Genomic DNA, 21,433 nt, shown 5'->3' on the forward strand with positions numbered 1-21,433 from the left:
ACACACACACACACACACACACACACACACACACACACACTGTAAGAGACACACCATCATGTTGGAGTGCAGTCAGTGAGTTGAAACCTCTAATGAGAGCCGTTTGTTGAAATGACAGTTTCAGCTAAACGGCAGTGCCGACATTTTAACACATTAAAATAAATGAGGGGGAAGAAGGAAAATAATTTATAGCAATTCCATAATAGCTAATGAACCCACATTAATCAAAGGAGAAGGTGAAGGGCTGCTTGAGCCACAGCAACAGAGATTTGTTTACATAAAACAAACTACTTGGGAAAGCAAAGTAAGCAGAATATGTAAAGAAGGCACTGGAAACATCTTTAAACATTGATTTTGCTTAAGTGCAACATTTGCTAAAAAGGTCCCAACAATCGACAAGAGAGCTGGAGACAGAAACTGTGCTTGTTGTTATTAAGTGTTTTATAGATTTTTAGTAAATAAAGAAAGTACAAAGCTCAGACGCTACATTAAAAAAATACATTTTTCTTTATCACAATTTAAATAAAGTTAGTGGTTGTAAATATATTATCTCTTTTTTGTATGTTTCTGTAAAAATCCTGACAGGGGACATCCAGACTTTCTGCTCCTTATGCAGATAGTTTAGAACATAATCTACAACAATTATAAACCATTAAAAGTGAGCTCTTTTCTGCTCTTCAGAAATTATTTAGCTTCATACAAAAATATCAATCTTACGTAAACTTGTACTACTACAGTATATAATATGAAATTTTTTTTTAATCTCTTTTACAATAAATCCACCAATGGCAGAAAACAAAAACACAGCCTGAGATATTCGAACTCAAAAATAAACCTAGAGCTGAGTTTTCTGCACAAGAACTTCTGAAGCTCTACAAAATATTTTAAAAGCTAACTTGTATCTGCACTCTGCTAATAAAACCTTTGGGATGTACAGCAGGTGTTAACTCTCTGTTACCAAGTCTACATTTTAAAAGTAGTGCTAAAACAGAGAATTCCTCTTCTTGAGGTTTTCAAATGAAGTAGCTCAGCATCCAAAAGTGGATTCCCATCATGGAGGAACTTTGAGCAGCATTACTGTGTTTGCACCACTTCAAGGCAATCCATCTGATAAACACAACGAACCAATAACTCAGTCAGGAACCAGCAGGATGACAGATTACCATGCCTAAAGCCTTGACASTTGAAAGACTAATAAAAAACATAACATGATCATCTCAAAGTATTGTAACACGAAGATTTTGACACCAACCATAACAGAGCTTGTGTGTTTTGTGCTTTTATGAACGCTGCAGGAGTCTTACATTACAATGAATTAACAGTTTTCTAATGAACCTGCACCTCCCCCCCCCACACCCCCCCCACACCCTTTCTGGGTTTTCATACTCTGGAGGGGGTGCAGGAAAATAACAGGTTCTTTGAAGCATTAACTTATGAGTTACAGAGTAACCAACAGGGAGGGCTGCCATAGAAACCAAGATCCTTATAATGACAGAGCCAAGCATTAATGTGAGGAATGTGCGTGCAAACCTTTGTTTTAAACCCACAACCCAAAGTGTTACTTGCTATTTTACTTTACAGCAGGCGACAGCGCTTTAGGACAAACATTAAGACTAAAAGAAGAGAGTTTGTTTGGAAGCAGCAGTATCAGATTAGGTAAAAGTTTTTTTTTTTCAATTTGTCCCACCGATTATAAAGATAGGGTCAAAAATAAAAACAAACAGTCAACATTTAAGCTCTTGTGACACAATACAACCTACAAATGTCAATTTGAGAAGATGACACTGTAAAAGGTGGAAAACTCCACTTTCACACTTCAATAACATTTTGGAAAGACAGAAAAAAGCAATGGGTTCCAATGAGTCCAGACCCAGAGTGCGTAAAATAACTCCCTGTTCTGGTGTTCACGAAAAACGAGAGTGGACTGCAACACTTTCTGTGGAGCTGCCAGCAGGATCTTTGGGCCAAAAGAGGACTATTTTACCCCCACTAAAACAAGACAAAACTAATTTATCACTTTCAGGTAAGTCTGTGCCAGATTTCATTTTCTTATCAGCCAGACTTTCAGTTTTGAACCTGTTTAAAACTCCAAGAGGATTTTTGATTCTTGYTGCAGGGCAGGGACTGATGGGGATGTCCACCTGTTTTTACAACAGGCCAGCTGGTCAGCAGCGGAGTGATACAGGTAAAACATTTAGACAAAGTGAAAAAAGAGGTGAAGTGCACACGGCATAAATAATTCATATCGTACACTTTTACATTTAAAAATGTCTCCAGCGGTGCTCATAAAACCAGTGTGGGGAAAACACGGAGGGGGCGGACACATCTGCGAGCTGTGACTAGAAACCATTTTCTCTTCTCTCCCYGTGGGTCTGATTTAAGTGGATGTGGAGTGGAAAGTGCGGTTGAGAGTCTAAAGGCACGGCTGGCCCTTGATGGGATCTATTTTCAGCACACAGAGAACAAAAAAGTCCCTACCATCTCAATTAAAATGCAAAGTGATGCGATTTATGGAATCATTTATCTGAAATCCACTCATCTCTTATAAACTTGTCATTTTCTCTTAGAATAATAACCAGCAATCAGTGTTAAGTTGATTTGGGGACTGCTTTGTCTGCCATTTATAGGTTAGGTCACTGGAGGCCCATCATCATCATCATCATCATCATTCATCAGTAGTGAGTTTACATCCAACACACAAGAAATATCAGAAAAAACAAGTTTAAATCCTTATTTTCTCTAACAAACGTTTCTAACTAATTCTTTGTTTTTGTCCTTTAGTTGGAGATCTGAACGCAGAAAAGAKCCAGAGGACAAAACTTCCTCAGAGACAAACATCTTCTGGGACAAAGTCAAGAAGCAAAGTCTGCACCCCAAGTCCTGGAATCAACATCTTTTCTTCTTTTTTTAAGAAAGAAGTTTAGTCCAATATACAACTTCAGTACAGTTCTGATTACATAAAAAATGTATAAAGAACTATTTATCAAATTTTGACAACATTTTACTGGTGGCTGAACATAAAGMATGATGGATAAGAGAGATTTGGAGCCTAAAACTGAGTTAAAGTGCTTTTTGTGTTTAAAAACCTGGATCAGAATAACAACCTCAATCTAATTAGTGTAGCTTAAAYCTTCTTGATGATAAACTTGCAAGAAGTTTAGAAAAACTGATGTTTTGTTAATAATCTTGCCATCTATAGAGACTATTTTCCAAAGATTTATGATTCTAAAATGTTTAGAAACCTGAATGAATTTGTAACAAACCAAAGGACAAAACACGATGTTTGTTTTACAATGAATGTTTGCTTTTTTAAATTAGATTAAAGCAACATGACTCAGAAAAGTTGAGACGAGGTTATGATTACTTTGCAGCACTTTCAATCTCAGTCTGCTCTTTCTTTATTACTACCAATCATCATTTGCCACAAAAACAGCTCTGATGAGTCAGGGCTTGGACAAAAACCAGCTGGCAGTGTCTGGGATTGTTTGGAACCAGATTCCTTGGACTGCGTGGACTGGACTGCAGCATATTTTTGATGCCATCAGATCCTAAGAGTATGGTACCCAGGAGGTTTGGAGACTGCAGTGAACACCTCAGACTCTGTAATGTGATTTAAACTCTGCTGAGCTGTTTTTTTCTCAGGACAGAAGTTGGTCAGAAACGTTTAGATGAAGACAAAGTATTACATTTATGCTTTGAAGCACGTTTTTTTCATGGAGAGCATTTTAGGTTAAGTTCAACACTGTATAATAAAAGCATCGTATTTTTTTTCTGAACATATCCCTCTGCTTTGTTTTGTTCCCTGAGTTTATGGCGCCCTCTACTGGAGACAGGGGTGTTATTTAAACTACAACTTCAATCCCATGATGACAAATCTTTAGAAATAAACTTTATCCAAACATTTATCATGAAAGTTGAGGATCTGTTATGGAAATTTAGTTGATGGTATAAAGCTGAAGATTTTTTTTCTGGATGTTCTGTCTTTTGAAAAAAAGCAAAAAATCTCTAACAATAATTAGATGGAAAACAGAAAACTCTTAATTGTTTAAGGTCTCTCTCTTGAGGCCAACTCTTAACAAAATTAAAGAGAAGGATAGGAAACTGACTCCTGGGGCCACAATGGAAACAAAAGCCCGGTCCTCTTGCACAGCATGTTAGACGAAACAGTGACAAAATCCCATCACACAGCTGGAGAACTTCAAACAGAAAAGATAATCTGGATGTGGCAAGGAAGAACTTCCTTCAAAAAAAGCATTAAATTGCATTAAAGAAATCAAAACAATTGCATGTGAACTTTTATTATCTGCCACTGGATGTCATTATTGGGCAAACATTCACAATAAAGTTGATAACAAAAGCCTTGAACTCACTATTACATGCACTTTTATAAAGAAAAATCCACAGTGCTGCTTTGCTTTCACAGTTTTGTTTGGACCACTTTATTTTTATTATGATCATTAGTGAAATCAAGTGATTTTTTTAAGAAAACCGTAAAGAAATGAATGATTATGAAAACAATACAATTAACTGCACAAAGGTTTGGATTGAAGGCACTGGGGCAGAGAAACTCTTTCAAATGATCTACTTAAAAAGCTATCGAATCAACAAAGCAAAGTCAGCCAGTAAGACTTGACTTGAGGAGCCAGACTGACCACATATAGCAACACCCAGGAGATCTAGGCCGGCCCAACTCTTTAAAAAAAAACATCTCCTTTTCCAGTTCGCTAGCCCCACACACTGGACCTTAAAGCCAAATTATTGCGGAGGTCGGGGGAGACTCATGAGGTCTTGGTGTCTGCCGCTCCATACTGCTACATAAAAAGAAGGTGAATGATTCCGTGTGAGCAATTGGTTCCAATTGACAGAGGATTGGTCATGGTCAGCCTTCTGAGTGGAAATCCACGTGAGAATGTAGCATTTGGACCAGCAAGGGGCACAAGAGGCCAACGGCAGACAATGAGGCCACTCAGAGGAGACTGGCTGCTGTGGAAATGTGGAGCCCAATCTCCTTTGATTTAACCCGACTTCAGCTAGCTATTTATTCTGCTTAATAAACCGAGATGTGTAGTAAAATAGCATGACTGGGTTAACTCTGATAACATACCCACAATAAACAGACATCACCTGAAACATTCACTTTTGAGGGGTTTTTGTTCCTCCGCTCGGCATCAAATTGTGTCGAATCAAGTGAGGGCAAATCAGATTCAGCACATTCTAACATTACATGACTGAAAGTACCTCTTCAACCTCAAACAGGAACTCAACCATGACTATTCTTGTGACTTTTTCACCAATTAGGCAGGTCCTGTTCACTGAAAGGGACCAGCTGCTTTTAAGTCTCTGAGGGCCAAAGGGTTAGTGCTCAATCAGTCTGCTTGGAGAGGTTGTGTGTTTGAAACCGCCACTAGTTGACAGGCCAAAGATACGGGTGGTGGGGGAGTTTGGTGAGGGGAAGGAGTCCTGCCAGTAAAAAAAAAAAAAAAAAAAAAAAAAAAGAGAAAGAGAAGCCCTTTGTAGCCAAGATACTGGCCGGGGCAGCTTGGGCTCTCACAGTCCAGCCGCCCCTCTCCTTCAGGCCTACAGCAGCTGATGACAAGGCCCCAGCTGCTAATTATACGGCTGATGGAGAGTCACTCAAGTGGGACTGTCAGAGCAAGGGGTGGCCTTGTGTCTGCAAATTTGATGGAAAGTTGGGGGGTGGAGCTGAACTACAGAAGGAGGGTTTGTTTTGTCTTTTTCAAAATTGTGACCTATCAACAAACTGGCCACTATTCAAGAAAAAAATAATAAATCCAAACATATTTATTGTGTTATTTCTCTAAATGTCCTTATTTTAAGAAGCCTTTTCAGTCCAACACAACGTCTGTGAATCTGTGCAAGTTGGTCACATGACAYGATATGTGCTTGGCTGAGGTTGCACCACCTTTCCACCATGCTCCTCCTCATGGATCCACGCTACACCGTCGTCTGGCCACTGGACACCGGAGCATCACCAGTTGAGTTCCATATGAAGTACTCTTTGGACAGAAGTTCTCGGGCTGAGGGCCAAACAGGAAAACTCTTCTCAGTTTCATGCACGACACAGCAGACACAACAAACTATTGGACGCAGAAAACTGCAGGCTTACATGTTATAATCCGTGGTTTGGCAGAAGAATAAACTTGAACCGAATGCTGGTCCACGTAGCACCCAGACAATGTTGTGTCAGGCACTTTAAAGTACAACTGTTAGGGACAAAGGTAAAACTGTCAAAACAATTTACGGCCTAAAGGTTAGATACTTCTTATACGTTTGACTGTATATTAACAAAGTGGCATGCTTACTTTTTGGTTCTTCTTTCAAATTCTAGCAATAATTAAAACATGAACGTATTGATGTTTGTCGTTTCCATTGCAAAAATCTCCATTCACAATCTCCAACATTAAAGGAGGGTAAAAGCTTCGACATCATAACTAGGGTTGGGCAAAATCCTATCATGTGCAATTAATCGTCAGAAAAACTGTCGACATTTAATATTTGCCTCTTTGCAAATTAACTGCAATTAACTCCATGTGATGACAACATATGTTTGTGTGCGACACACTCTTACTATCAGGCGCGCATTTGAAGCCAACGGCCAAAGAGGGCATTTACACGACCTCTGCAGGGCGGTGCAGGGCGGTGCAGGGTGGCTGCGTGCGAATGACGATCCACAAAAAGTACATTCGATCYTGTTTTTGCCTGAYGGCRGAGCTTGTGCTGAGTCAATCTACAAAGATCCTACAGCACTAGGGTTGGGCAATATTGGCAAAAAAAATTAATCACGATTAATTGTGGTATTTAGCCAATAACGATTAATTTGACGATGATTTCCTTGGAGTCCCTGGACACTCTTATGTCCTGGTCACATGACCAGTTTAGTGGGAAATATTTGTTCTTCGTAAAAAACGGTTCCAAAAATCACAGACCTCAGGCTTAAGATCAAATTTTAAATTGTATTGATAGATAAATATACTACAGAACTTTTATTTTAATGTTCATCATATTTGAAGCAGAGAGGAGCACCGAGTAGACTCTGCCTGGTGGCATTAATCGTATTAATCATCAAGTGCCAAAAAATAATCAATTAATGTTTTTCTGACAATTAATTGCACACTATAAGATTATGCCCAACCCTATACAGCACCAACAGGAAAAGGAACGAGCACATTTGTACTTTCAAAATAATTCAGTAAAGGCAGACTACATTTTGTCACAATCCTAGCTGTCTTATCAAATTCTTATAAGTTCTGATCTATAGATGATAGAGTAAATTGTAACTGGTTTAAGAATTTGTATGAAGATTTAGGGACAGGACTGGATAAGCCATTGCTTCTTCCTGTTCCCTTTTCGAACATGAGTTTTGTTTTATTTTGCTGGAAATTTTATATTGTAATTAATGCTTTATTATTTCATTTGTTGTTGTTGTTTTTCTCCCTGTATTTGTTACATGTATGTATATGTATATGTTTTATTTTACTATTTTATTAATTTTTTTAATTGTTTGAAATAAAAATTTAATTAAAAATAATTTAAAAATATATGGGTATATTTATACATATATGCTGTCAAAACGTTATCAGTCTGTTTGGGAAGCAGATGGCAGCATGCAGCCTATGCATACACATAAAGCATGTGGATTTTATTTTGAAATAAGGATTAAAAAAAGAGAACAACACAGAATGAATTAAATTGGTCTGGCTTCCACATTTATCACTGGATTTATTGCATGATCTCACATTTTCTGTGCATGTTTCTTAGAGCATCACACAGTGGAAAGGAAACGCATCCAGGGTAACCCTATGAACTTTTTAAATCGCCTGAAACACTTACATCAACTGGAGTAAAAGGAAAGCCCAAAAACGAGGAGCAAGGCCACAACGACAGCTACATGCAAGTGCAATTGTCATCTAATTGTTGAATTAATTATCAGGAAAATGCCACAATAAATCGTATTTTTTTTTTTGGCAAATATCACCCAACCCTAATCATAACCTGTTTTTTTTAATGAGTTGTAAACATGAAATGCAGGAATGAATGTATGTTATCAAAATGTAATGTAGATGAGTAAAAAAAAAAGATTTTTGGTTTTAAAATAAATGTACAATCACAGCTTTTTTTTAAATTGTATTTTTACATACAGGTGACACTTTAAAAACATTTTACAGGTTGCTGTTAGGTTCTGATACACAACAGCTTACCTTAATATAAGCAGTAAGACCAGTGCAGAGAGGGTCCGAGGGTCCAGGTGAGAGTCCAGAAAAACTTATCTTGGCATCCAACGTGACCTCACGAGACTTTGGGAACTTTTGACCTTTATGTTAGCGAGAACAAAATTTGCTTTTAYGTTTCTTTTTCCACAAAGCTTCCGTTAAATGATTTTTTAAACACTTATGCTTATGAATCTGATACGTACCCAGAGCCCAGATCAGTAGGTTTTTCTCCTTTGTCACTTCTACTTGTCCCGAGCTCACCTTCGTGTCAATATTGCCAATCTGGTTCCTGAACAAAACACACAGATAAGTTGAGAAGTTAGATGAACTATGAACTCATCACACTTTTTGACTCAACCGKCTCTGACTTTTTATCCTTTTATTTYTTTTACAAGTGCACCTTTCCTCTTCAGTTTAACTAAAACTAATCTGACACCAAAGTTTTCTTTCATGTAAATTAATTGTCAGCTAAACACATCAATTATTGGTCCACTTAATTATCACTACTTCCTGTTTTAAATAAAAAACCCAGTCCTTCTCCTGAGACCTCATACAGAAAAAATAATTCTGAAGGATCGATTCTACTTTCAGAGTTGATAAACTCTGACATTTTTATGCTTCTGCGCCGTTTACCTGTTGAAGAATGGCAGGTGTGCCTCACAGTACTCAAACACGTTCTTCACTGTTTCATGAAGTTTGAGGGATGCAAACACACGAAGCTGATTCTCTTCTTCCGTTAGCTGATACAAACCAAAGATGGGGGGAACAGGGACCTGAAAACAATTTCAAAAAGAAGATCTTTTTCCAAACGGACACAAATGTTTGTAACGTAAAGCCTCTGTGTTCGAACGTATACCTGAGAAGTGTAGCTGCATAGTCTGAAAGGCTCCAGAGGAGGGGAGAAGGGGAACTTATAGGGCCCAGAGAAAGCTGAGCCGTCCACATTATCAACACTGCTGGCTGTGAGGATACTAGAATCCAGTGAGGTTACACAGGGATGGACCAGGATGTCCTGCAGCGGCGAGCCGTTCTGAGGCAGTGAGAGGGGCACTGTCACATTTGGGAGCACCCCTTCTACTTCACACTGTTCAAAGAAATAAARAAACAATGAAAAGAAACAAGCAAACATTTATGTGAAGAATTATTTAYATTTTCAATGTGCACTTACTTTGCATGTAACAGTGCCATAAACATCCCACAAGTCCTGTCTGCTCTTGTTACCATACTGCATGGATCGTACGGTTTCAACCACWGCTACATTTACCGTGGTTCGACCACGATGGAGGCCTGTCTTCCAGGCCGGCAGCTTCTGGGAACCAGAAGAGGTGGCTACTGTTGGTGCAGCAGGTACCCCCACTAGTGGAACATCAAGGGGTGTGCCAAGTGGACAGGCCTGCAGTAGGACAGAGGGCAACATTGCCAGACGAGAGGCTAGCCCATCACCATCAGGCCTGGCCCCTGAGCCAAGGAGGAAAGTTTGCAAGCCTGCCAGAAAAGTGAGACCCTGTGACACTGACAACAGGCTGGCAAGAGGTGGCTGTGGCTCAGAGGGAACATCCACTAATGGCAGGCAGGCCAGGATGAGGGACCCCTGAGAGATGGACAAGACCGGCCAAAGTGTTCCCTTTCCCACCAGACGCAGCTCCAGAGCTGGTGATCTAGGACGGTAAAGGCAATCATCTCTTTGAGCCACAAAAGACTTGTTTGGGCTGGAAAGACCCAGCTCTAAAAGAATGAGATGCAGGACAGTCTTTTCTTCTGGGATTGCTACGTAGGAAGAGCCTGCCAGTCTTTCTGCCCGGTGCTCCACTGTAGGAAACCTCCTGTGAAGGGTAGACAGAAATAAATAAATAAATAAAAAAAGATCAAACACAATACATATTTGAATTTTTCCCTTTTATGTATATAGGTACTGTATTCTAATTCTAATTCATATACAAAAATCAAATTGTAACAGAAACCTGTTTTAATGAACAACACCTAGAGACAGCTGTAGTAATATTTGTTGGGTTTCAGCGTCAAAACAAATATGAACTGAAAGGTCTAGGAAGCGAGTTACAAACCTTGAAAAGCGTATTGATGCATTTTCTCCTTTTTCATGAGAAATAATCCACACAGCACGCAAACTCATTTGTCCGGCTACAATAACAACAACATAGCATAGTAAATCGATGAGATCAAAATATTTACATCTTCTCAGATAGCGTCTTTTCTTAAAAGAAGCAGCAGCTTCCTGTTTTTATTTCACGTGACTGCTCCGCCCAATCAAATACCTCATGCGCATGCGCAGTTTCCAGCAGCGGTCCCCCACCCTTTCCTTACCTTCCATACAGGAAGCTGCGCAAGCTAGCTGTCAACAAAGGGTAAAGCAGTGGGGAATCTCAGAATTAGTCCAGAATTCGGCTATAGAGCCGACTCTTGGTTGCTTCTACCGAAATTTGATGTCGCCAGTTGAATCCTGAACATGGCAACAACCGCTCAGTTGTTCGAGGTAAAGCGAAATGTTTAGCTTTCAAGCTAGCAGGTGGCTAATAATAATTACGCTAACGGTGCTGACTTTATTCATTCTCTCTTGTGCTTTATTATTAGTAACGAGTCAAAATATGTTGACTCAATCTCGTAAAGTACTAAGAAAAAGACGAGTTATTTTAATTTGCATGCGGAAATGTCATTGTTTTCGGTTTCGTACAAGTGCGTAGGTTTAACTTAACATTTGAAGATAGCTCAGGTTCATCGCTTGCTAGTGATTTGTGGTAGTCACTCATTTCATATTGCGTTCTGCCCTCCCTGTAGGAGCCCTTTGATGCAGATGAGTACATTGAAAGGTTGGCATGGAGGACTCCTGGGGGAGGCTCTAAAGGAGGAGCTGAGGCATTTGACCCCAAAAGGTGATGCAAGTGTCTTTCTTTCTTGTTTATAGTCTGTTACTCAATACCTTTTCCTTGACTTTGTCTTAGGGGTATGGCTCACCGAGGAGTTTACCTTGATTTGATTCACCCCTGTCTTTTTTGTTTGTTCCATCATACTTAACAATGTGTGCAGATTTGTATACATATAAAACACMCAGCATCTTTTATCAATAGTTTAGGAAGATTATCTTTCTACTAAAACTGTCACATTATTTCACTGTCAGTTGACAGAGTCAGTTTTCCCAGTTTTATCAAAAGTGTCCTTCATACATTTAAGTGTTATTATGCAACTTTTTTATATTGGGGATAATGAAAGGATGCCATTACTTCTCATTAATTATCGTCAAATAATGTTATCGTAAAAAAAATAAAAATAAAAACACACAATTTATCTAGAGGAAAGAACATAAGCATTGTCAGAAAGAAGTAATAAGTCGTGACTGGTTGAGTTACATGTGATTTTTAAAACTTATTTTGTTCGTTTTTACATTATTAATGTATACAGATTTAAAACAATTATTCAGCTTAATTTAGTAATTAGAAAATGGTAATTTATTTTTCCATTTCCTTTTCTTTTGCTTTATTTCATAGATGTGACATTTTATGTTGTTGATTACTTTACATTTGATAATATTATCCACTGTGAGTATTGGTGTTTTGAACTCAAATAATGTTGCAGATGTGGTTGTGATGCAAATCAATTAGTCTTACCTGGGGTTATTTGTTATACCTAAAATTTATAATATAATTTTTTAACCTATAATTTTAACAAAGTGACCATTTTCTTAAATACTTTTGACAATCTCCCCTCTTTTACAATACTTTGTATTAAGTGAAAACACTTCCATGCAGTGTTTTTAGCCACAAGTAAGGCTTAATTTGTTAATAATTTCTTTCTCACAGTTCTTCTTTCATTTTCTAATTCATTTTACACTTTTCAAAGAGTGTCATTGAGATCTTCTTTTTACATCTATTTTTAATGTAAATTATGATCAGTGTATTTAAAGTGTATCAAACTTTAACAGAGTGTTAGTCCTGCTGTGCTCACTAAAGCACATCTCAGCCTCGGCTGCACTGATTTAGAGTTTTTGATGTGTTGTAGAAATTGAGAAATAAATACGTTTACAAATCCCTTGCTGCTTTCCACCCTGGTTTTATGTTGTTTACACTTGGGGACAGAGTTGCATCTCATAAGCAAAAATGCCACACCAGTTTAACTTTACTGTGCATCCGTCCTGCTTTATCTACTTCAACCACAAACTATTGCCACCACCTCGTTGGAAGCTCTTAGTGAAGAGTCAGGGACAACATATCTGAGGAGGCCACCATACTGTGAGTCACCAGCCAGGGAATGAGTGTCTTTTGGAAGAAGATGACTTTAAGCTGCAGCCAGTGCCGAAGGAATTAGTCAGAAGATTATACACTCATCATTTTGGGATGTTTCCTGCTCTGTGAAATGTGGTGCTGACTTAGAACATTTGCTCTGCAGTCCTAATGGCACTTAGAATGTCGCTGACGAAGCTGCTAGTTTTCAGAGCTTCTTAAGTCTGGGGACCCAGGAATTAAGTATCCAGCACTATTCTGTAACTATTACCTGTAACTGTGAGGTCAGTGGGACGGACTTAACCTTATTGTACTCATTTACAACTCTAGATAAACAGCATTTAGCAGTTTTTGTTAATTGTGCATGACATTTTTGTAGACTTGCTATATGTACATGTCTCCTCTCTGCTGTAAAAGGCTGTTGGAAGAATTTCGGAACCACATCGAGGAGCTGAGGCAACTGGATAAGAAGATCCAGAGGAAAGTGGAGAAGCTTGAGGGTCAGTGTCATCGTGAGGCCAAGGAATTTGCTCACAAAGTGCAAGACTTGCAAAAAAGCAATCAGGTGTGTTCAGTGAAAAACAAATAACTGCACTTTTTTATACTTTTGACTCATTATATTACAAACTACCTTTTGTTTTGTATCATTTCAGGTTGCATTTCAACATTTCCAAGAGCTTGATGAGCACATCAGCTATGTGGCCACTAAGGTCTGCCACCTTGGTGACCAGCTGGAGGGCGTGAACACTCCTCGCCAAAGGGCCGTGGAGGCCCAGCATTTGATGACCTACTTCAACGAGTTCTTGGATGGAGAGCTACGCAGTGATGTCTTCAACAACCCGGACAAGGTGAGGAAGCAGCACATATTTCTGTCGCATGCGGGGAGGTGTGTGTTTATGACCATTGACTAGGACCCCTGCTGTTATACAGCTGGAGGTGAGTATGAACGGGATTACGAGGTAAACCGTGTATGTTAATTTGTCAAGTTTATCCCTTTAGTCGAATCCCTCGGCTAATTTGGATTAATGTACTGTCTTTGCTGTTTGACAATAGCTGTCTGATTGACTAGCACGGATGTCAACATGCTCATGTCAAAACTAATTACTTTTACAGTAAGTTGTCTTGGTGTGAAGTCCTCCTCTTTGTACTGTTTTATAACTAGAAAGAGTTTGATGCAGCGGCAGAAAAACATTTTATGATGCGTTTTTGAAAATGAGATTCAATTTTTTTTCTTTACACAGAAAATGATGTCACATAGGTAACTCTTAAAAGCTGGAATCTGCAGTTTTGTTGTGATCAAGAGATTTGGATTTGCTTTAGATTAATGTGTGTTAGTAGCAACATGTTGACTAAATGCAGAGAAATTAGCATGGGGGTCAATCCTAGAGACGAAAGCTGGAGATGGAGCTAGTTTTCCGGAAAGGCATGCAGAAATATTTGGCCAGATTCCTTTTCCTGAGCGTACCTCCATATGAGGGGAAAGAGGAAAGCTGCAAGTGAATAGCTGAAGGGGGGATGGCTTTGCTAATCCTTCTGAAAGGGAGGGCTGGGCCGCCAGCGTGGAGACAAGTGCTGCTAAACCCTGACTGCAGGGAGACGGCTACATTACTTACATGGGATTTAGCTAATCTTAGCTGGGGGACAGATACTTAAAAAACCTTCGCCGAGCAGAAAGGCTGGATCCTCCTCACGGGAGCAGAGTAATGATGTTAGCTGAGGCAGGCATCTGCGGGAACAGAGGAGTTGCGGACGGTGGGCCTTTCGTAGGTCTGGGGCTTTTTCAGCCGACGTGTATGAAGGGGCGGGGGGAGGTGGGTTGGTGTCTCGATGGGCCCCCTTTTTCGACCGATATCCCTGGCCGGACAGATTATTGAAAGCGATTTAGGCTCCTGTGGGATTACAGCCCATTCAGGAAAGGCATGCCAATAAAGAGTTAGATATGCTGCTAAGTCAGGACTGCTGCTGCCAATGCCCAGGTGAGCGCAGCCCGGCTGTTATCAGCTTCCTGTTTAACACAGAGAGGTGGAGGAAGGCTGCGCTAAGATGATGATCCCTGAAGTGGAGACATAGCCAGCGGCCTGCCCACCTTCTTTCTGGATGTCCACCTCATGTGGTTCTGTGGCTTTTTCCCTTCACCTAACACCTTTCCTCCCTCTGACACTCAAACACAAACACWCTCTCTCTCTTTCTCTCGCCCCTTCAGATTAAAGAGGCGGCTGATATCATTCAGAAGCTGCATCTCATTGCCCAGGAGCTGCCATTCGACAGGTGAGTCAGGCATCCTGGAGGCATCTTTAAACCAGAGTTCTGTCAAATATTGAGGAAGTTGTTGTATTATTTGTTGTCTTGTCTTCACAAAATATGCCACCGCCCCCAAATGCATTACACAATTTTAATTTAGTAGCATTTAAAAGAAAGGTGAACTTATTTTCAGGATTTTACAATTGTACATTTTTCTGATATCTGTGACAGATTTGCAGACGTAAAGGCAAAAATTGCAAGTAAGTTCCCATAATGCTGATAATTACTGTTTGTTATAAACATAATGTACGTTTGCTGCATCTTAACTTACTTTTTTGTGTGTATTTTTGTTTCCGTCCAGGTAAATACCATGACCTGGAGCGGCAGTTAATCCAGGAGTTCACTGCAGCCCAGCGTAGGGGTGAAATTGGTCGTATGCGGGAGGTCGCAGCGGTCCTGCTACATTTCAAGGTGACCCAAAAGAGACACATTTGATATGATTAGTGTCGCTTGTTATACAATACAAAACATTATTAACGTATGAAACCTGTCATGTTGTCAAAATGGTTACACCTGTTTCTTTCTATTGAAGGGTTATGCATACTGTGTGGACGTTTATATCAAGCAGTGTCAGGAAGTGAGAGTTAAACGTTTCTATAATGCATATATGTATAATTTTTTTTCTTTATGGCAGTAATATCAACAGACAAAACATTTACATGTTGTCTGGCTCCTTGTTTTTTTTTCTAAGGGTGCCTACCTTAGGAATGATGTGTTTGAGGACACCGCAGCTCTCTGCCAGAAGGTTAACAAACAAGTGGGCGAGGTCTTCAGCAGTCCAGAGACGGTCATGGCCAAACTCATCCAAAACATCTTTGAAAACAAACTGCAGGTATTTTTTAAAGTGATACAGGGTTCCTGCAGATCCTTAAAAAGTCTTAAAAGACATTGAATTCATCAATCCAAAAATAAGGCCTTAATTAGCCTTAAAATGTCTTAAATTAATCTTTCAGAAGTCTTAAAAATGTTAATACTGTACATTGTAAATAGGATTATTGTAATTAATCTCAAATACTAAAATAATTGGTAACATTTATTTTTTAAATATTTACATGCAGACAGTCCCCGTTGACATCACTTCCTGTTATTTCACATGCAAATATCTCAACAACTGTTCATCTGAGCAATGTGCAGTTTGTTTTGTAAAATGTTAAAAATGTTGTCTTTCCAAAAATGCATTTCTTTTCTTACAAAAACYTGATGTCACAGACACTTCAGGGTTTCATCAACAGCAAATTGGGGTTAAGACCCCACCGTGGGTCCTAAAACTCCAAATTTTGGGTCGTTAAACTGACTGCTAAGAATGTTTTTGCTATGTTTGATGAAAAAGAAGTTCGATATGGATAAAACAATTGGTATATTAGCAATATTTGAGTACTTCAACCAAAAATACTTTGATTCGCGAGTTTCTGCCACAGTTTTATTTTTTTGTCATTTGAGTTTATTATGAAATTGGTCTTAAATTTAATTTCAGTTGGCATTAAAAAGTCTTAAATTAAACTTGCTTTAAATTGTAGGAACCCTGTGATAGATGGATTCTTACTTTGATTTGTGTTACTTGTGGTTTAAACTTGGGTTTTGTATCTGCAGGCTCATGTTCGGGAAAAGCTGGATGAGACTCGACATTCTGATGTTGAACAGTATCTCAGAAACCTCTATGACCTTTACACCAGGTAGTTCACTTGTTACTCTGTCAGTTTCCTACAGGTTAAGTTGCCACTATGCTTATGTTCTTCTGAATATTTGGCATTTGCAGAACCACAACATTGGCTACAAAGCTGACAGAGTTCAACCTGGGCTCAGACAAGCATACGTTCCTGTCAAAACTGATAAAGAGCATTTTCTCTTCCTACTTGGAAAGTTACATTGACATGGAAAGGGAATACCTTCGCACTCGAGGTGCCATGATTCTGCAGAGATACTATGACTCTAAGAACCATCAGAAGCGACAAATTGCCACCGGCAGGTTAGAATTTCATGTTTGGTTTGATTACTGTGGATCAGGGGTCTGCAACCTGTGGCTTTGGGGCCACATTGGTCACTCTGCAGCAGCTCTTCGAAGCTTTGACTAAAACTAACATGAGATAACATTTTTAGTTTTTATACTCACAGCAGAAAAGCAGTTTTCTTATCAATTTGTTTTCAAATTTGTGATCAATAATACAAAAAGTGAAACATGTTGATGAGATTATGCTAGTAGCCTGTTGGCCACTTCAATAACTTCCAGCTTTAAAGTATGACCTTTCTCTCCAATCCTTCAGGGTTACATTTAAAGACCTTTAAGTCTACATAAAGAATTAGAAAAAAGTATGGCCACATGAGTTAGTTGTAGTTTCATTAAATTTGGTATAAACAATACAGGTTTTTTTTTTGGTTTGTTTACATGAACATGGGCTTTTCTTTTGTCCCGAAGTGTAAAAATGGTAATAAACATTAAATTTGCTTTATATTTATGGTTTTATAATGTATGTAATGTTTATAATGTATAAAGACCCCCCTTGGAACAAACTAGAACTGGCCCACGAGCCACTAGTTGATCACAGTTTTGCATCTCTGGACATTTTATTAGTGAGTCACTAATTTTTTTTATAAAGTTGCAGAGCCCTGGATTAGATATTTCCACCTAAAACTGTTAAATGTTGTAAATAATAAAATAATCAAAATTTTTTCTTGTTTTTTTTAGTATTCAAGAATTGAAAGAGCGGATCAGACAGCGAACCCTGGGTCCCAGCATCGACACGCATGGGGAGACCTTTCTGTCCCCTGAACTGGTTGTAAACCTGTTGCAGGAAACACGCCACGCCTTCGAGAGATGCCACAAGGTGAAGCTTCTCTTCTTTCTGCAGTTTGGATTGGTTTGAGCTGCAGAGTTTACGTGTTTTTGATGACGTAAAATGTTTTTGATGTGTCACAGCTTTCAGATCCATCTGATCTRTCCAAGAATGCCTACCTAATTTTTCTGCTTTTGGTGGAACATCTGTGTGTGGATCACATTGACTACGCCTTGGAGATTGGTCTCGCAGGTATACTCAGCTCAGCTCATTGTAACCGTAATGTCTGTTAAACTGTTTCTAATGTCTGTTTGCAGTTTTGTCAGTTAAACCCGTCATTTATTTGTTTGGCTACATTCTTGTCTGCAGTTTGACTACAAATAGTAGGTAATCCCTCTGTTAGGCGTAGCCTCATTCTTAGTCATGTTTTGAGTTTGTCTTGATTGTTAAAACACACACCACAGTTATGAAGACGTGAGTATTTTTACAGCTGATTGGTTGGTTACAGGTGAAGTAAAACCTAGTTTAGTTTTGTAGCTTCACTGTCAGAGCAAATCTCTCACTGCTAAACTTTGAAAATAAAGTTTCTTCCTATGAACACACAAAATGTTTTCAAGTTAATTTATTCAATCAATCAACATGAATCACCCATAAGTGATATTAGATTATAGTTTTTGTTCTAATTTATTGATTTTCTGTATCTAATCTACAGCAATTCCCTCTTCCGATGCCAAAAATTCCAACCTGTACTTCCTGGATGTAGTTCAGCAGGCGAACTCTATCTTCCACTTGTTTGATAAGCAGTTTAACGACCAGCTAATGCCTCTAATAAGGTCAGTTACAATCAAGGGTCAACAGTAGGCATTGTCTTTATTCACAAATACGTRATTATTTCCAAATACAAGTTAACCCTGTTTTTTTTTGTTGTTTTTTTATATTTATACTCTGTTTGCAGTTCTTCCTCGAAACTGCACGAGTGTTTGCACAAGAAGAAGGAGGTGATAGAGCATATGGAAGTGAAACTGGACACAGGCATCGACAGGTCAGTGTGACTGGGAGTTGGTCAAAATTTTAGAAACAGCTCCGTCCTCCTACCAGGAACATTTAGTTTTTAAAACAAGATGTTCTCCACAACACATAGGACACTAAGCTGCATGGTGGGACAGATGAAGTACATCCTGGCGTCCGAGCAGAAGAAAACTGATTTCAAGCCTGAGGATGAGAACAATGTCATGATCCAGTACACCGCGGTGAGAGACTCTGAGCTCGTGTGCAGAGCAGAACAGAAGTCGGCATGTTAATCACCTTGTTGTTGGTTTTGCAATAACTGCTAGTTCTTCTCCTTTTCCTCGGCAGGCCTGCTCCAAGGTGTGTGCGTACGTCAGCCGGCAGGTGGAGCACGTGCGGAAGTCCATGGACGGGAAAAATGTGGACACGGTGCTGACGGAGCTGGGCGTTCGCTTCCACAGACTCATCCACGAGCATTTACAGCAGTACAGCTACAGCTCAATGGGAGGCATGCTGGCCATCTGCGACGTGGCTGAATACCGACGATCTGCCAAGGACTTCAGGGTGAGTGAGGGACATCGATCTGAAACGCTGCAAACGCCCGCRCACAATTAACCTGTAATTTATGTCATTTAAACAAATAACAATGCACAAACAAGCATAAGCATCTCGTTTCTCTGTCTTCAGGTTCCTCTGGTACTGCAGCTCTTTGACACACTCCACGCCCTCTGTAACCTGCTGGTGGTTGCTCCTGACAACCTGAAACAAGTTTGTTCAGGGGAACAGCTCACTAATCTGGACCGGAACCTCCTGCACGCTTTTGTCCAACTCAGGGTGGACTACCGTTCAGCCAGACTGGGCCGACACTTCAGTTAATGACTGTAAGGACCCTCGCTGTGCTCCGTCCAGACGAATACTGCTTTGATGAGAGGATGCGCCCTTAAAAATACTAAATACCATTTCAGAGAAGRTATCAGTCCTGTCTCATCATGATGACTACAGACATTGGAAGACAGCTGCTCTAACGATTTGGGAAATGTGCATTTTATTGTCTTTTCAATGTTTATTTCTGTGCAATGATGAAATTTAATTGTCCATCAATTTCGATTTTCATTTGTTTTTAAATAGTGATGATCACAAATTTCTTTTTAAGACATTTGAGAAGTAAAAGGACACTGCTTATTTCCCTGCTAACATAGAAAACAATTTCTTGTGTCAAATATGACACATGAATTGACTGAAGGTGTTTTAAACAGACTATCAATAATCAGTCTGCAGTTTCACTAAATACGGGAAACGCTTTGTGATGAAGTGTTGGAGACTGAACAGACTTCTTGACCAAGCTTGAATTAGAACTCTGTCTTCCTAAAAGCTGTTTTACACCAAACAGAAACCGTGTTGATAGTCGTTTAATGTGCTTTTGACTTCACATTACCAGAGTCTGCACAAAAACACAGCTAAGACGGCCTCCAGCTGCCAGCGTCTGTGCAAAAAAGCAGAACAAATCAGGAATTAATATATTATTCAATAAGATAAAAAAATAAATAATTTGTAATAAAACAAGGCTTCCATAAAGTCCAATCATTAGACAACATCCAAACTAAACAGCAATTAAAACTAACAGAATATATTGAACATAAGTGTCAAATTTAACACATTTTAACTTGTTACAGAGTACATTTTAAAGGCTAAACCATCAATCAGAGCATTCATTAATCAGGGAATGTTATTCTGACATCATATTGTCTCAGAATGGTGTAATGAAACCCTGTTTTAGCACACATGATCACCATTTCCCCCTTCGACCCGCAACAATAAAGGTGAAGTCGAGAGGCCGTCACAGAGGAGTGTGACCCCGAGCTACAAAGAAGCCTGAGAATCCCCTCTGGAACTTTGGGTGGTCCCCTCATGGCTCAGATGCTTCATGCGATGGGTCACTGAGTCTGTGTCACTGTAATTGCATAGATCAACACTTGCCCATCCAAGACAAGACATTGTTGGCCTAATCTGCAGCATTTCTGGGTCAGAGGACACTAAAATGGTAACCTGTGGTGATTAGGGAAAGCCAGCCAAAGTGACTTCTTCGCACAGGGCTCTTTGGAGGATCGYGACTGATTCCTGAAAATTTCTTCCTTTCCAAAGCTGCTCCCACTGTACTGCCGTTTACCTGAATTAGTAAATCAATAAAAGCTGCATTCATTATCATCCAGCCCTGAATAATCKCTGATATGTTGAGCCGCGTGAATTAAAAGTTTGCCCATTTCTTTCTCTGTGAATGTCACTTTCAAAGTGAGATGAAGCACTCCTCCTTTTCTATAGAAGTCATCAAGTATTCATAGGAATTTTTGCCACCAGAGTAAAGTTCTTTCTTCGACTTCAGGAAGTGAGGGGAGCCAGAGGGGATTAGATCTCTACGAGCTGATGAATTGTGTGCAGTAGTCATGAACTGGAGGAGAGCCGGGGAGATAGAGACGGCTGAGAGCTCAGTTCCAGTGCCGGCTGGTTAGTGTTGTGTAGAAGGTACACACGGTGCTGCGCAAGTTCAAACAACATAATTAATTAGACTAATATTAAAATTATCAATGCCACATAAATTCAATTCTCTCAGTCCTAATCACAACTGGATAGCTTGTAAAAATTATTTTGTTAGGCCCTGATGCAAACAGCCCGTCGTTTCCAAACATTTCGAAAACTATTTGTTTTTGCTGTGATTAATGCGGAAGGGGTTGGGGGGAGCGGAGCCGGGCCAGAGACGATAACTGGTGCAGAGACGAAGGCAGCGGCGCACCCTGGCCTCGGGGACTCCCAGTGCGGGCACATGTGTGCGGGGGAGGGTTTGTGGGTAGGTGTTTGAGCAGGTGGAGGGGATTAGTAATATTGTCAACACTGG

General features: G+C 39.6%; 2 protein-coding genes and 1 long non-coding RNA gene across 3 annotated transcripts; 2 read left to right on the top strand and 1 right to left on the bottom strand.

Moving 5' to 3' along the window:
• On the top strand, positions 1-5,495 carry LOC106520868 (uncharacterized). Its single transcript, XR_001310596.1, has 4 exons — positions 1-2,023; positions 2,117-2,185; positions 2,628-2,678; positions 2,782-5,495. It is a non-coding gene; the product is annotated as an uncharacterized LOC106520868 (long non-coding RNA).
• Positions 4,283-10,489, bottom strand: ap5m1 (adaptor related protein complex 5 subunit mu 1). The gene is made up of 8 exons (XM_014013146.1): positions 10,295-10,489; positions 9,400-10,054; positions 9,088-9,315; positions 8,865-9,004; positions 8,435-8,520; positions 8,220-8,332; positions 6,128-6,224; positions 4,283-6,038 (listed from the first exon to the last, which is right to left on the bottom strand). Exons 1-8 carry the CDS (start codon positions 10,360-10,362, stop codon positions 5,956-5,958), a joined length of 1,470 nt encoding a protein of 489 aa, XP_013868600.1. The 5' UTR covers positions 10,363-10,489; the 3' UTR covers positions 4,283-5,955.
• Positions 10,490-10,536: 47 nt separating this feature from the next.
• exoc5 (exocyst complex component 5) lies at positions 10,537-20,752 on the top strand. Its single transcript, XM_014013134.1, has 18 exons — positions 10,537-10,722; positions 11,025-11,119; positions 12,881-13,028; positions 13,117-13,311; positions 14,667-14,731; positions 14,936-14,964; positions 15,066-15,175; positions 15,297-15,341; positions 15,456-15,596; positions 16,355-16,437; positions 16,521-16,730; positions 17,448-17,586; positions 17,679-17,787; positions 18,248-18,368; positions 18,491-18,577; positions 18,677-18,785; positions 18,892-19,107; positions 19,231-20,752. Exons 1-18 carry the CDS (start codon positions 10,696-10,698, stop codon positions 19,417-19,419), a joined length of 2,118 nt encoding a protein of 705 aa, XP_013868588.1. The 5' UTR covers positions 10,537-10,695; the 3' UTR covers positions 19,420-20,752.
• The last annotated feature ends 681 nt before the right edge of the window (positions 20,753-21,433 follow it).

This window comes from Austrofundulus limnaeus, unplaced genomic scaffold, assembly GCF_001266775.1.
Source record: "Austrofundulus limnaeus strain Quisiro unplaced genomic scaffold, Austrofundulus_limnaeus-1.0 Scaffold2, whole genome shotgun sequence".
Classification (NCBI taxonomy): Eukaryota; Metazoa; Chordata; class Actinopteri; order Cyprinodontiformes; family Rivulidae; genus Austrofundulus; species Austrofundulus limnaeus.